The sequence below is a fragment of the Castor canadensis genome, chromosome 5 (assembly GCF_047511655.1).
Source record: "Castor canadensis chromosome 5, mCasCan1.hap1v2, whole genome shotgun sequence".
Taxonomy (NCBI): domain Eukaryota; kingdom Metazoa; phylum Chordata; class Mammalia; order Rodentia; family Castoridae; genus Castor; species Castor canadensis.
Window position 1 is genome coordinate 74,730,098 of NC_133390.1, and position 14,188 is coordinate 74,744,285.

Consider the following 14,188-nt stretch of genomic DNA (forward strand, 5'->3'; position numbering starts at 1 on the left):
TGCGTCCCGCTTATCCGCTGCTCACCTCCTTCATTCTAACAAAAACCCTGGGCTGGCATATGAGCCCAACTTGGCTGACAGACTAGGGGTGTTTATGAGGTGGGTGGAGAAGCCCCAGGAAGGTCACTGGGCAGGATAATCCTCAATGTCCCCCTAACCTTCCTGAGATAATGGCTTACTGGGAGGGTCATTCCCTCTGTGCTAGGTGGGGAGTTTCTAGTAAATGGCTTAAGGTGAATGTCTATTTTCCTTTAGGGCCAGGTGGAGAGTTTTCAGTAAGTCACCTTCAAGGGGGTGGGGTCCAGTTTCAACATGGCTACCTTTCCCTAACATTCCTGCCTTTATACAGGAACAGGCCTGTAGATACAGGAACAGGCCACCAATGGCTCTCTATCTGCTCCCTGCTAAAGGGGAGTGGGCAGCCAAGGGCTCTTAAAGGGAGGTGGTATCGGCAGGTCTTCTTGCTTTAGGCGGCTGTAGCAGACGTGTTGGAGGAACAGAATTGAATTGATCTGCTTACTGGTAGTGTCCTGGACAAAGGCCTGGAGCCTCTGAGAAACAAAAAAAGTGTTTGAAAGGGACAAGTTCACAACGAGGAAGAGATAAGGGGGTCCCAGCAGAAGGAGGACCTGGCATCCACTTGGCCTGGGAGGCCACTGTTTCCAGTTGTCTGTTAGAGATTAGCAGCACATTCCCAAAGTCTCTTAGTGACGTCATGAACGATCCTGGACTGGTTGATATAAAAGCAGTATTGGCATAAAAACAGCATTCTTTGGACAAGGTTTGGAGTGAAAACCTGTGTGAGGGAGTATAGGCTTTGAGGGGTAAAGTGAGACATGCAGCTCAATGCACAATGGCCAGTGGTAGTCAGCATGAGGAGAACCAAGGGACCCTGCTACAGACATTTTAAGTAGGCAAACTGGGGGCAGGGAACCAAAGGTATGTATAGTAAACAGTCCCAACCCAGGTGTGGCCAGGTTGGTCATTATCTGTTTTTGTTTTGGGAGAGGTTTCAGCGTTGTTATCTGGAGGGTGTTCCATCCTTTAGCAAAGGCAGTTTAAGCCTAAGTCATAAGTACTTGTTATTTAGTCCCAAACTAGAAACGCCTTTCTCAAGTAGAATACAGAGTAAGTAAAAGTCAGAAAACTCCCAGTTAAATAGACTGCTTAGAGGAAAATAACTCCAAGAGCATGGACTACTAAAAAGATAAAATTGGAACCAGCAAAAATAATTTGTCTTTCCTTAAATAGAAGACCTTGGCCAAAAATATGAGTTTGCCTTCTGTCTCAAGTACCTGTAAGGGCTAGCAGGTCTAGCAGCCCTGTGTTAAGATCTCTTTTTTTTTTCCTTTGGTACTGGGGTTTGAACTCAGGGCCTACACCTTGAACCACTCCACAGCCCTTTTTTGTGAAGGGCTTTTTTGAGATAGGGGTTCATGGATTACTTGCCCAGACTGGCTTCGAACTGTGATCCTCCTGATCTCTGCCTGCTGAGCAGTACGATAGGCATGAGCTACTTCTTTAAAACCTCTTAGCTTTTGTAACTTTTGTGGTCTGGCACAGGTGACTCCATCAGAATTGTGACAGCTTTCCTCTCTTGTATCCAAGCTGTATCCTCTGAGGATTTTGTCAATTAACCATTCTGGTTAATTAAAGTCCTTCGTTAATCTTTTCCTGGATGTCCTACGATGGAGGGGAAGCATCAGGCAGGTCAGGTAGGAATCACTGCCAACTAAGACCTATTTGGACAAATTATAAGCAACAAAAGACCCTTGGTAGAGTCATTTTTGGGGTTTGATTGCAAATACTCCAGAAAAGGACCCACACTGCAAATGATAAAGCTTAGAATGTCCATGGTTAAAATACTGAAAAGTAGTTTAGTAATTGTCAGACCATCTAGTTATTTCCATTGCAGACAGAATTTTAGGAAAATAATTACGACTGACAGCATTAAAAGAACAACACTAAGGGCTCCTTGTTACAGTTAGGAACACATGAACACAACCCTGCAAAAGTCTAGTGTTGTTAATTTTAGTTATCTTGCAAGTTAGGAGACAATGCCTGTGATCCCACATAGCCTTATTTTCTAATGCACGAGCACATTTCATGTATATTGTAACACTCATTTGACAAATATAGGCCAGGTTTTAAATGGCAGAAGTGCCCAACTGGCAGGTTGTTTCTGAATGTTACTGATTACAAACAGCACAACTGCCAAAAGTTTCATTAACCATTTTACATGCCAAAGGTTTAGATGCAATGCTTCTGGATAAAAGAGAGCTTTAGCTGATCATTTTACATATATTAAACTGACACTTTTAACTTTGCAGATGTTTGTACAACATTTAGATAAGATCTAGACACAGAACACAGCTATAAAGTGGTCTTTAAGAAAACTTTGCACGAGCAAATACTTATATGAACTCTGATTTAGTAGTGTTTAAAAGCTTGACAAGATCAACAGAAAACACAAGTAATTACTTTGATTAAAATGTTTCCTTACAACAGTTTCTTAGAGATGTTACTCAGAGCAGAACAATATTAAGATAGCCTTGTTATTTTATGAACACAGAGAATCAGGTTCTAGTTCAACATGACCCTAGAAAATCTTTCAGGTAACACTTATAGTCAATTTAATGAAACATCAAAGTTTTTATCGTACACTTTTAAGACTTACTTAGGACCTTCATATGATATTCTGAACCTTCTGATGGCTTGTTCTTATCCTTCTTTTCCATATTTGGAACAATCCTTGGGACAAACCTTTCTTTACAAAATCCTTTCTTATCCAAAAGCACTCTCTTTCTCCCTTTAACTTTTCCCCAAACACATGCTCAATACCTTCTATATCCTTTCTACTTGTTGACGTTGTAACTTGTATTTTAAAATAACTTTTATAAGAACTTTGAAAGAAGGCAAGGAATGGATAGGCAGGACGGCTCATACAGCAGCACAGGGTTTATTGTGGAGAAGTGGCCTGTGGAGGGGGACCCCAGCAGGAGAGCTGGAATCCACAGCCTCTTACACACTGGGGGTGTTTATGAGGTGGGTGGAGAAGTCCCAGGAAGGTCACTGAGCAGGACACCTCCTGAGATAATGGCTTAAGGGTGGTGGTTTATTCCCTCTGGGCTAGGTGGGGAGTTTCTAGTGAATGGTTTAAGGTGAATGTCTATTTTCTTTAGGGTTGGGTGGAAAGTTTTTAGTAAGTCTCCTTCAAGGGGGTGGGGTCCAGTTCTAACATGGCTTCTTTTTGTTCCCCTTAATGGTGTGTCTTTTTTTTTTTTTTTTGGTAGCACTGGAGTTTGAACTCAAGGCCTCACACTAGCTAGGCAGGCACTCTTACCACTTGAGCCACTCCACCAGCCTTTTTTCTGTGATGGGTTTTTTTGAGATTGGTTCTCAACAACTATTTGCTTGGGCTGGCTTTAAACCACAATCCTCCTGATCTCTGCCTCCTGAGTACCTAGGATTACAGGCGTGAGCCACTGGCTCCCTGCTACATTTGTATCTTCAGAGTAACAGTACCCATATTGAGAAAGTTTTATGAAAAACACTTTGGCCTTTTTTTTTTTTTTTTTTTGTGGGACTGAGGTTTGAACTTGTTAGGAAAACGCCGCACACCGCACACAAAGGAGGCTCACGAGAGGTATCTCATGTCCAAAAGTTTAATAAGCAGGCTGGCTGGCCGAGAAAAAAATGGCACAGCAGCTTCTCTTGGTGGGTCTGGCCTTAAGTAGCATTTGGGAGAAAGCAAGGGCTAGGGACGGGCAAAGGGAGGTGGCAGGAGATAAGGGACAGTGGGGCTTTGTTCTGCAAGGGATGAGACCAGCTGCATCTCAGGCTGCAGAATGGTGGCAAGGGGCAGTTCTTATCATTTTCCCATTTTTTGTTTCTTAAAGAGAGAGGGAGAGAAAAAGGGTTGGGTGTTGGGGTGCAGTTTTATCCTCTGGCTGCTTCCGACTTGTGGGGGACGGTGCATATTCTCAGGTGGGGTCACCATTTTTATAAGTCTCTACTTTGGTCATATTGAAAGCAGACAAAGAGGTGGTAAGTGAGGGATATAGACTGCAGGTCAACAGAAATAGTGATATTAGAGGAACATTCCTGTTTAGAGCAATCAGTGGTTCCTGTAACATGAGAGATTGAGGCCTGGTTGTGTGTGTTGGTTTCTTGGACCTTGAATCTCCAGAGATATAACAGAGATGGGGAACCGACCAGAAGGATAGTAAAGTTCCAGGTCATAAGAATGAGGATAGTATAGGGAGTAAGGTACACAGGGCAAGGCACCCGAGGCAGAGAGCTGTGTGATGGGGCCATCTCCATTCAGGGGGAGAAATTGCCCACAGGTGACACTCAGGAGAATGGCAACAAGGACAAGAATGAAAGCACAGGTGGAGTGATTTACAGTAAGGCGAAGAGTATGTTGGAAAATAAGTAGATTTCTTCAGGAGTAAAGTCTGAGAGTGTACCCTGGAGATGGAGATCAGATATCCAATTTATAAAATAAGGGTAGAGAAGGTATGAGAAGGGAGGAAGACTAATCGTATCAGGAGGTGAGAAATCTAAAGTCTCAGGGTAGAGGGTATACAGGGAGGAGTAAAAGCGTGGACAGGCACTGACATGAAAGAATGGGAGAGGAGAAATATAGAGAGTAAGTAGGAGGGATGTTAGATCCCTGGGCATAGGGTTATATTTTATTTTCTGGGAGTCTCAGTGGGTGTGTCTCTGTCTTCTGAGACCTTAGGGAGGCAGGAGATCTTCACTTTTGTTGGTCCTGTAAGGAGAGATTGGTAGGTCTTTTGTGGGGCTGCCAACTTTAGATTTTGAATGTGTACCCAGGAAGGGAATCCTGCTAACTTAGCAGCCAGGTGTGGTGAAGATGACCTTAAATGGGCCTTTGCACTTTTTTTGTAGGTGGCCAGGTGTGGTTGTACTTTTTAAATAAACCAGATCTCCCATTTGGAGGGAGGGAGTTATTTTGGTGGTGTCAGAGGGCTGTGGCAACTGTTCATGAGCATGCGACCAAAGGAGAGAGGAAGAAAGGTAAGGAGAGGATTGAGGAGAGTGGGGAAAATAAAAAGAAAGGGGGGACCCAATGGTGAGCTTTTTACTTTCTTGAATTAGGAGAGAGGCAGCCACCAGGGCCCTGAGGCCCACCCCCTGGTTGTGGATCTAACTGTTTGGAGAGGTATGCTACTGGAGCAAAAGAGGGCCCTATGTTGTGTCCCAGAACTCCTAGGCAAAACCTTTGCCTCTCAGAGACATAAAGTAAAAAAGGATGCGTGAGGTCCGGCAGGCAAAGCACTGGGGCTTGTAACAGAGCTTGTAAAGAGAGACTTGAAATGGCCTGATACAGGCCAAGAGGGGTTCAGGACCTGTGGATGCCTCATATAGAGGTTTGGCCATTAGACTGAAGTTGGGCACCCAGGTTCTGAGATAGCCAGCCAGGCTGAGGAAGGAGAGAATTTCAGCCTTGGTGGTGGGGGCAGGGAGAGAGAGGCTAATGGGGTCTTGCGATCAAGGGTGATAGTCTTGTGAGGAGGGGAGATAGATAGGCCCAGGTAAGTCACCTGGGTGAGAGATAGTTGAGCCTTGTTAGGGGACACACGATATCCCTTTTTTCCAGAAAATTAAGCAGGAGGGCAGTGTGTTGTGGGCTATCCTCGAGCGAGGGGCTGCAGAGCAGGAGGCCATCTACATACTGGAGGAGTTCACTCGGGGAGAGATGGAGGGTAAGGAGGTGCCTAGCCAGAGCTTGGCCAAAGAGGGGAACTGTCCTGGGACCCCTGAGGCAAGACAGCCCAGGTCAGCTGTTGGGCAGTATGAGAATCTGGGTCAGTCCAGATGAAGGCAAAGAGGTTTTGGGACCATGGGTGGACAGGTGTAGTGAAGAAAGCATCCTTTAGGTCTAAGACTGTGAAATGGGTGGTGGTACCGGGGATGAGAGATAGGAGAGTGTAGGGGTTAGGCACCACTGGGTGTATAGAAGTCACTGCCACATTGATTAAGCGGAGGTCCTGCACCAGCTAGTAAGACACATTAGGCTTTTTTAAAGGTAGAATAGGAGTGTTGTAGGGGGAGTGGGTTGGGCGAAGCAGGCTCTTAGCGAGAAGCTCCAAGATGATAGGCTTTAGACCCTGTAGGTGGGTTAGAGAGATGTGATATTGAGATTGGTTTGGGAAAGTAGAAGGATCTCTGAGAGTAATGATAACTGGCTCATGATCTGAGGCAACAGAGGGGTTTTTGAGATCCCATACAATGGGGTCAATCAATGTTGCCAGTAAGGGCAAGGAGTTGGGAGAAGCTTGTGGAAGCAAGGCACCTATGATGGCGAGGAGGCACCATGAGGATGGAGATGAGGGGTTGGTGGGTCACGGCTTTTGTGGGGATGGATGTAAGGTGAGGGTGGCCTGAAATTTTGTTAAAATGTCTCTACCTAAGAGTGGAGTGGGACAATTAGGTAGCACTAGGAAGGAGTGGGTAAAGAGGGTGTCTCCCAGTATGCAAGTTAAAGGAAAGGTCATTAAGGGCTGGGTGGGGGTTCCCTCCACCCTGACTATGGAGGTTGAAGAAGGCTTGGTAGGTCCCCAGAACTCCGGCAAGGCAGAAAAAGTGGCGCTTGTGTCTATGGGGAGAGAGGCCGTCAATTATGGCCTTTACCCTGGGCTCCCGTGAAGTTATGGTCGTCGGGCCTGGGAGTCCTGGGCTCCGTCAGTCTTCTGCCGCAGTTGTCAGTCCTAGAAAATCAGTTAGGAAGGAGGAACGTTGAGGGGGTCTAGACCTCCCGCCTTGAGAGGTGGAGGGGCGGTCCCTCGCCCAGTGGCCCTGTTTGCACTTAGCACATGGTCCTGGTGGGCGGCGTATCTTAGGACAGGCACGGGCCCAGTGTCCCTCAAGGCCACACTGAAAACATGGGCCAGGAGGTGTTCAGGATTTTCCCTGGCCTTGTGAGTTGGAAGCTGAGGGGTTTTGTTGAAGGGCTTGGGCTAACATCTGGAATTTGATCTTATCTCTCTCCTTATCAGCCCTTTGTTTTCCTCATGGTAATTATAAACCTTAAAAGCCACATTTAGAATTTCAGCCTGTGGAGTCTGAGGAGCATTTGCTAGTCATTTTAACTTTTTTTTTTATATCTGGGGCTGACTGGGAGATAAAATGGGTCATAAGAATAATTGTCCTGTCTTGTGTTTCAGAATCAACTTTGGTATGGCCTCGTAGCGTCTCTGTCAGTCGGGACAAGAAACTGGCTGAATATATTTTTCCTCTTGTTGAATTTCCCTGAGTTTATCAAAATTAACAACCTTTTGGGCAGCCCTCTTTAACCCTGACACTAGGCAGGTGACCATCTGGTCTCTGGAAGTTGTGTCATTAGTTTGATAGTCCCAGTGTTGTTCTGTCTCTGGAACCACCAACCTTCCCATGGGGTGGGCAGGGGTGGTGCAGTGAATCTCATCTGCATGTGTTTTAGCCACGTTCGAGATCCTTCTCTCTCCTCCGGGAGGAGAGTTGAGGAGAGGATGGTATAAATGTCATGCCAGGTGAGGCTATAGGATTGAGCCAAATATTGAAATACTTTAATATAAGAGTCAGGGTTAGTGGTGAAGGAACCGAGGCATTTTTCAATTTGAGACAGGTCTGTGAGAGAAAAGGGAACATGAACTCACATGATGCCTTTGGCGCCAGCCACCTCTCGGACAGGGTAGAGGGAAACCACTTGGCTGGGGGGGGGGCCGTGAGAACGAGTGTGTGGGGGACTCAGGGGATCTGGTGGTTCTGAGTTGGTAGGAGGGCAGGGGGAAGGGGAAGCGGAGGGAGGAGTGGAGGAAGGGTTGGGAGGAAGGGTGGGGGAAGCGGCAGAAGAAGCAGTGGAAGGAGGGGCAGAAGGAGTGGCAGAAGGAGGGGCTGGGGCCAATGGTTGAACAAAAGCAGCCCATGTCTGATAGGGCGGAGGCTCATCAGCAGGATCAAAAAAAGGGAAAGCGTTGGAGTCAGGGAGGTAGTTGGGGTCTTTGAAGCCAGAAGGATCTGGGCAGGGGAGCAAGGGGTACAGAGAGAAGGTTTAGAGTGGAGGTAAGAGAAGGTCTGGACATAGGGAATCTCCTTCCACTTTCCAGTGCGTTCGCAGAAGTTATAGAGATCTCTGAGAATGTTAGGGTCAAGCGTGCCATTAAGTGGCCATTTTGAGTCATTGTCTAATTGGTATTGTGGCCAAGCCTGATTGGAAAGAAAAATGAGTTTTTGGGCTGTGAGATCAGGTGAGAGCTGTAAGGGCTTGAGGTTGGCCAGTAGGCAGCCCAGAGGAGTGTCTGAGGGAATTTTGGAAGGTCAAGTCCCCATGGTGAGACCTGGTCGTCCGAGGAAGACTATGCTGGGTGTCCTCAAGATACTGCTTTCCTGGACGAAACAGAGGAGTTGAAGATCTCAAGGGAACATCTTCACTGAGAGAATCATCCACGCCCCAGGAACCTGGTTCCTGGGGGGAGTGAGCTGGGACCTAGTACTAGGATTTTGACAGAGAGAGAGAGAGAGAGAGAGAGAGAGAGAGAGAGAGAGAGAGAGAGAGAGAACTACGACCCACAGCATGACAGTGCGAGGGAACTCACCAAGGGAGGACCGAGGAAATCAACTGGTGGTGGGCAAGTAATGGGAGCGCACTGGCCTTGAGGAGGTTCCCTGTGAGTGAGAGTGGTGATGGTGGCACTAGTTTGGGGTCAGGGGTCCCAGCAAAGCAGCTCAAATCCCAGTAAGTTTATCCAGGCTTAAGGAAGGCAGCTGCCACCTATGTAGCTTTGGCAGGCTGGTATAATCCCCTGGCCAGGCACCCCTATATAGGGATGTCTGCCTTGTGGCCAAAGTGGCTTGGGAGTGCAGTGTATATCGGGAGGGCCTGAATTTACTGATTGGGAGAGCAAGATCGATGCCAGAAGCTCACCTGGTCCCAGGTTTCGGCACCAAAACTCAGGGCTTCATGCTGGCAAAACTGGTGCTCTACTGCTTTAGCCACACCTCCAGTTAGTCTTGCTTTGGTTATTTTGGAGATAAGAGTCTTTCAAACTATTTATTTGTCTGGGCGGGCCTGAAACCCTGATCCTCCAGATCTTAACCTCCTAAGTAACTAGGATTCCAGGCATAAGCCACCATACCCTGCCTGGCCTCTTTCTTTTCTCTCTCTCTCTTCCCCGCTACCCCCTGCTCTGTGTGTGTGTGTGGCAGAGAGGAGGGACTGGGGTTTGAACTCAGGGCCTCAGGTGCTCTACCACTTGTGTAAGCTTTCTAAAGGCAGATTCTGTGCTCTACCCCTCTGTCCTCAGCACAGAGCTGTAAAAACGGAGGCTCTGCCATAGTTCTAAGTATGTACTATTAAGTCTTAGAATGTTACTCAGTATTGTGAATAGTCTGATGCTGCTGTGGGGGAAGGAATGAGAAGAGCCCAGGATCTGGCTGTTGACTGGAGTCTTGCTGAGAAGTTGCAATGAAATGGTGAGGATTAAGGCCTGAGCAGGAAGCTGAGTGAGCTCAATGGTTAGCAACATGTCTGGAATATAGTAGGCATTCAGTAATAAGTATTTATGGTATCCCTACAATACTTACTATGGTATAAGAAGTATTATGGTAGTTATGTCTTTCAAGAGGTTTGGCAAAAAAAGGAAGAGATGAGGGGCTGTTTTCAGGGGCTTTAGGAAACTGAAGATACAGGAAAAGGGGTGAGTTCAGAGGATGTGAGGGAAGCTCAGTGAGACAGGTAGAGATGGTAGTCTCAAAAAGAAAAGACATGGGAAAGAGAGATGACATGATAGTTTGGATCTGGCTTGGTCTCCAACCTGTGACACTATTAGGAGATGGTAGAAACTTGTAGATGTGAGGCCTGAGAGGTTTTAGGTCAATAGGGGTATTGCCTTGAAGGGGATTCTAGGACCCCCAGTCTCTTCCTCTTTCTCAATGTGGCCAGGAGGTGGGTGGTTTTGCTAAGACACAAAGTGCTACCACCCCTTCCCTTCCCCATGTCTAAGAGCAATAGGTCCACCTGATCACATACTGGAAACTCTGAAACTGTGAGCCAAAAGAAACCTTTTCTTTTTCTAAGTCATTACCTCAGGTTTTGTAATAGTAATGGGAAGATGACTAGCACAGGTGGGAAAGATGCCAAGAGAGCCAGGTCCACAAGGGTAAGTGCCTTAACTGTGAGCTCCATTTATTATTTTATCATCATACCATGGAAGCCTTCTTTTCCTGAAACTTTTCTTTGCAGTCCAGATTTTACAATGTAGAAGAGGACTCTAAAGGCTCAAAGATGAATTCTGGAGATAGAGTTTTCAAGCCATTAAAAAAAATAACTCTCCATCAATTTAATTGAAAGTAAGTTTTTTTTCTGAGCAAAAACTAGTATAAAGGGCTGGAGGCATGGCTTAACTGGTAAAGTGCTTGCCTAGCAAGTGTGTTTAAAAAATGATCTTTTCTATCAAAGTATTTGTTACCCTCTTAGATTACTTAAAAATTCCTCAGGTCGCCATCTTAGGTGACTTGCATGTTTAAAGGGTCCTTGCTTCTTCATCCGGATTCCTGTACAACTCCATTGCCTGCCAACTGTAATGCCCTAACCCATCCCCCAAGCCTTTTAGCCAATCAAGGGAGATTGTGAACCTTTGATCTGGACAAATCCTAGGTGACGGGCAGGTATGATAGCATCAGGGATATAAAGAGGAGCTACTGTCAGCCATTTTGTGCTTGCATGTTTGCTTAGTGGGAGTGAGCACATGCTTGTGCCCTCTTGATCAAGAGAAAATTGCCTTGTCAAGATTTTCTGTCTCTTGTGTGTCTGTTTTCGGCACCGGAGGGTTAATAATTCCAACAAGTGCAAGGCCCTGAGTTCAAGGCCCAGTACAACCAAAAAAAAAAATAGTATAAGCCAGTAATCAATGAGGTTAGGAGGATGAAGCAGGAGGATCATGAGTTCAAGACCGGCCTGGGTTATACTTTATTGGGTTGGAGGCAAGCCTCAACCAGTAGAGTGCCAGACTTGCAAGCACGAAGCCTTGAGTTCAAACTCTAGTACCACCCCTCCCCTAAATGTTTGAGCTGGGGATGTGGATTAAGTGGTAGAACACCTAACAAGTGGGAGGCCCTGAGTTTAACCCCTAGTACTGCCAAAAAAAAAAAAAAGTGTGGGGAAGATAAAAAGCAAAAGATCAAGACTACTAAATTTGGTCCTGTCACTAAGATTTTCAAAGAAATTATTCATACCTCAGTTACTTCCAAGGAGGGTTTCAGCTGACTTAGAATGAAAACATATATGCACAAGGAAGATAAAATTGATATGAAAAGAGAAAAATCACAAAGCATGTTCAGGAAGGGAGATTATTGTACCAGCAACCAGAATGGAAAGGACTATAATTAAACAAAAGACGTGGCTGATTTAGAGCTCTATAGTCAGAACTTTTTATTCACTCCCACTCCTTCCCCCTCCCATCTGCAAATGAAGTTATGCCAACACTTCTACAAGGCTGTTGCAGCCCATGAGAAAGCCACAGCAGTGAGGACTGTGCTGCCCGAGGCCAGCAGGCCCTGGAGAAGTGGAAGTGCACTCTGATCCCTGCTATGGGTAATCCCCTGGGGCAGAGAACTAAAGGAAAAATGCCACCTATCCGAGACACCTAACCAGGGAAAAGCGCACAGGAAGAACATCTCAGTGTTTAAGAACCTGCAACCAAGTACTATGGGAATTCAGAGACTAAAAGCTATGACTGGGAAGCCTGCAAGAGGGGTATTAGGATTGGTGGTGTTGGATCAGCAAGGGAGATTTTAGACAGGGAGAAGATTTAAGAGGTCACAGCAATAATTAAGGCCTGGAGGTGGAGGTAGGGAAGGACCTGAATTTGAGTAATGGCAGTGGATGGGCAGGAGGCGTGGCTCAAGAGGTTGAGCACCTGCCTACTAAGCATGAAGCCCTCAGTTCAAACCCCAGTACTGGAAAAAAAAAGTACTGACAGTGGAAATGATACCAAGAAAAATGCGATGTTTGGGGAGAATTATTAGTAACTGGTGACTGAGGCTGTCTAGGGAAATGTCACAAGTATTAAGGTAAAGCTTAGGTGACTAAAAGAACACCCCATAGGCAGAAACAGTTAAAAGGTTAGTAAAGCAAATAGTAAGGGTGCAGATAGACTACATCTAAACCAAACACTGAACTTTCAGAGAAAGGGATCTGTCTTCAAAAGATGTCTTTTGTAGTTTTAAATAGCACTAGGGAAGTAGATCTTTCGGATTAAGCGGCTATCACAAGATTTAGAAAAGCTTTTTGTAGACGCATAAAGTGGAACATATGGGGCTTTTATCCACTTCGTCTTGTCTTTAGCTTTCCGTCTGTGAGCTAAACGAACCCAATTATAGACATTCTAAAGAAGAAAGATTACATCACGCCCTCTTAATCTTTTCTTCCCTAAGAAAGTTCATTGTATCACCCATTAGCAAGTTTCACATACTAATTGTTTTCCTGCATTGACTTCTATATCATTTTTATATAAAATTTCTTTTATTTTGGTGTATATTAGTTGAACAGAATAATGGGTTTTATTGTGACATTTTCATAATGCTCCATGTAGTTTTAAGAAAAATCATTCTATTGTAAAAACTGTCTAAATGATTGATCACTAATAATTCACTGGCAGAAATAGGGATTAAATATATGATCACTATTCCTACTTTGGGTAAAATTCAGTCCTTCCTAATGTTTGGTCAAGAGCACACACACATATACACACACACACGAGCAGTCATGCTGTGAAGAGAATGGAAAGATGGATGGGTCATGTGTGCTCTCTGCAGGAGAAAGTCAAGTGTCATACTAATCAACCACAGCCAGCTCTGACAAGATTCCTTAAGCACATGGGCACTTGAACTAGATTTCTATCAATCACATATTTAAAATTCACAGAGCTTACCAAATAGGAAGTAAATAATTTTGGGGCTGACAGAGTGGTTTAAGTGATAGAGTACCTGCCCAGCAAGTGTGAGGCCCTGAGTTCAAGCCCCAGTACTGCCAAAAACAACAAAAAATAGTTACTCCAAATAGGTAGTAAATATTAAAAAAAAAAAACAAACTACAGCTGGGTGCCAATGGCTCATGCTGCAATCCAGCTACTCAGGAGGCAGACATCAAGAGTATCTTGGTTTGAAGCCAGCCCAGGCAAATAGTTCACGAGACCCTAACTCAGGGTGGGGGGAACCATCACAAAAAAAGTGGCTCAAGGTGTAGGTCCTGAGTTCAAGCCCCAGTACGGCCAAAAAACAAAAACAAATAGACAAAGGGAATAACTATTACAGCATTGTTCATAATGCTCTCGTTTTATACCAATATTTTATGTGATTTTTAAAAAGGCATATGCATATATTTAATTAAAATTATTTAAATTAGTAAATTTCTAATTTATTTAATAAATGACATTTACTTCCTTTAGGACACTGGAAATAAGAATCTGGCACCAGTCACAGAACACCCAGTTGCTGGATCACTCGAGTGTTATTCTTGAGGATTCGAGATACTGAAGTGCTTATTTTTGTAGTCCCCAGCTTTAGGCACAATTCCTTGTGTAAAAAGTCTCTTGGGTCCTACTGGTTTGCATTCACAGTTTGTTTTAGGATGATGGGCTCCTGCGCAAGCTCTAGAGGCAGGGTGCTCAGTGTCGATGGAGCTGAGTGGCAGGGCCTGTCATGGCTTTCAGCCTCAGAAACCCATTTGTCTGCGGCTTCTTGTTCTTGAAGAACTATGGTGGCAAAGAAACACAGAACTATAGTGGGAAAAACTTACATAGTCCAAAAATCTTTCACCAATGAATGCATAAATTACTTCTGGTACATACATGAGATGGAGTATCAGCAATAAAGACTAAAAAAAATATGAACATATGCAACAATATGGATGATTCTTCAAAGACTTTTGCCAAGTTAAAGAGCCACACCCAAGACTATGTATGATTTGATTCTATTTATAGAACATTCTAGGAAGGCAAATTAAAACTACAGGCTTGGGGTGAGAGGGAGGTACTGAATACCCAAGAGCAAGCATGAGAATGCTTGGGGTGACAGAACTGTTTTGTATGTCTTGACATTTTGGTGGGGTTTACATGACAATATACATGTGTCAAAACTCAGAATTATATACCAAAAGTGATTCCTAGCCATAGATAAATTA

At 44.9% G+C, this 14,188-nt stretch overlaps 1 protein-coding gene across 1 annotated transcript in view; it reads right to left on the minus strand.

The window, feature by feature from the left end:
- Positions 1–1,648: 1,648 nt before the first annotated feature.
- The window catches only part of Dlg1 (discs large MAGUK scaffold protein 1), a 270,953-nt gene continuing 258,413 nt past the window's right edge, over positions 1,649–14,188 (minus strand). Inside the window, exon 27 of the mRNA XM_074073460.1 lies at positions 1,649–1,683. Within this exon, the coding sequence (XP_073929561.1) occupies positions 1,664–1,683 (20 nt within the window). The 3' untranslated portion in view covers positions 1,649–1,663. The remainder of the gene's footprint in view (positions 1,684–14,188) is intronic.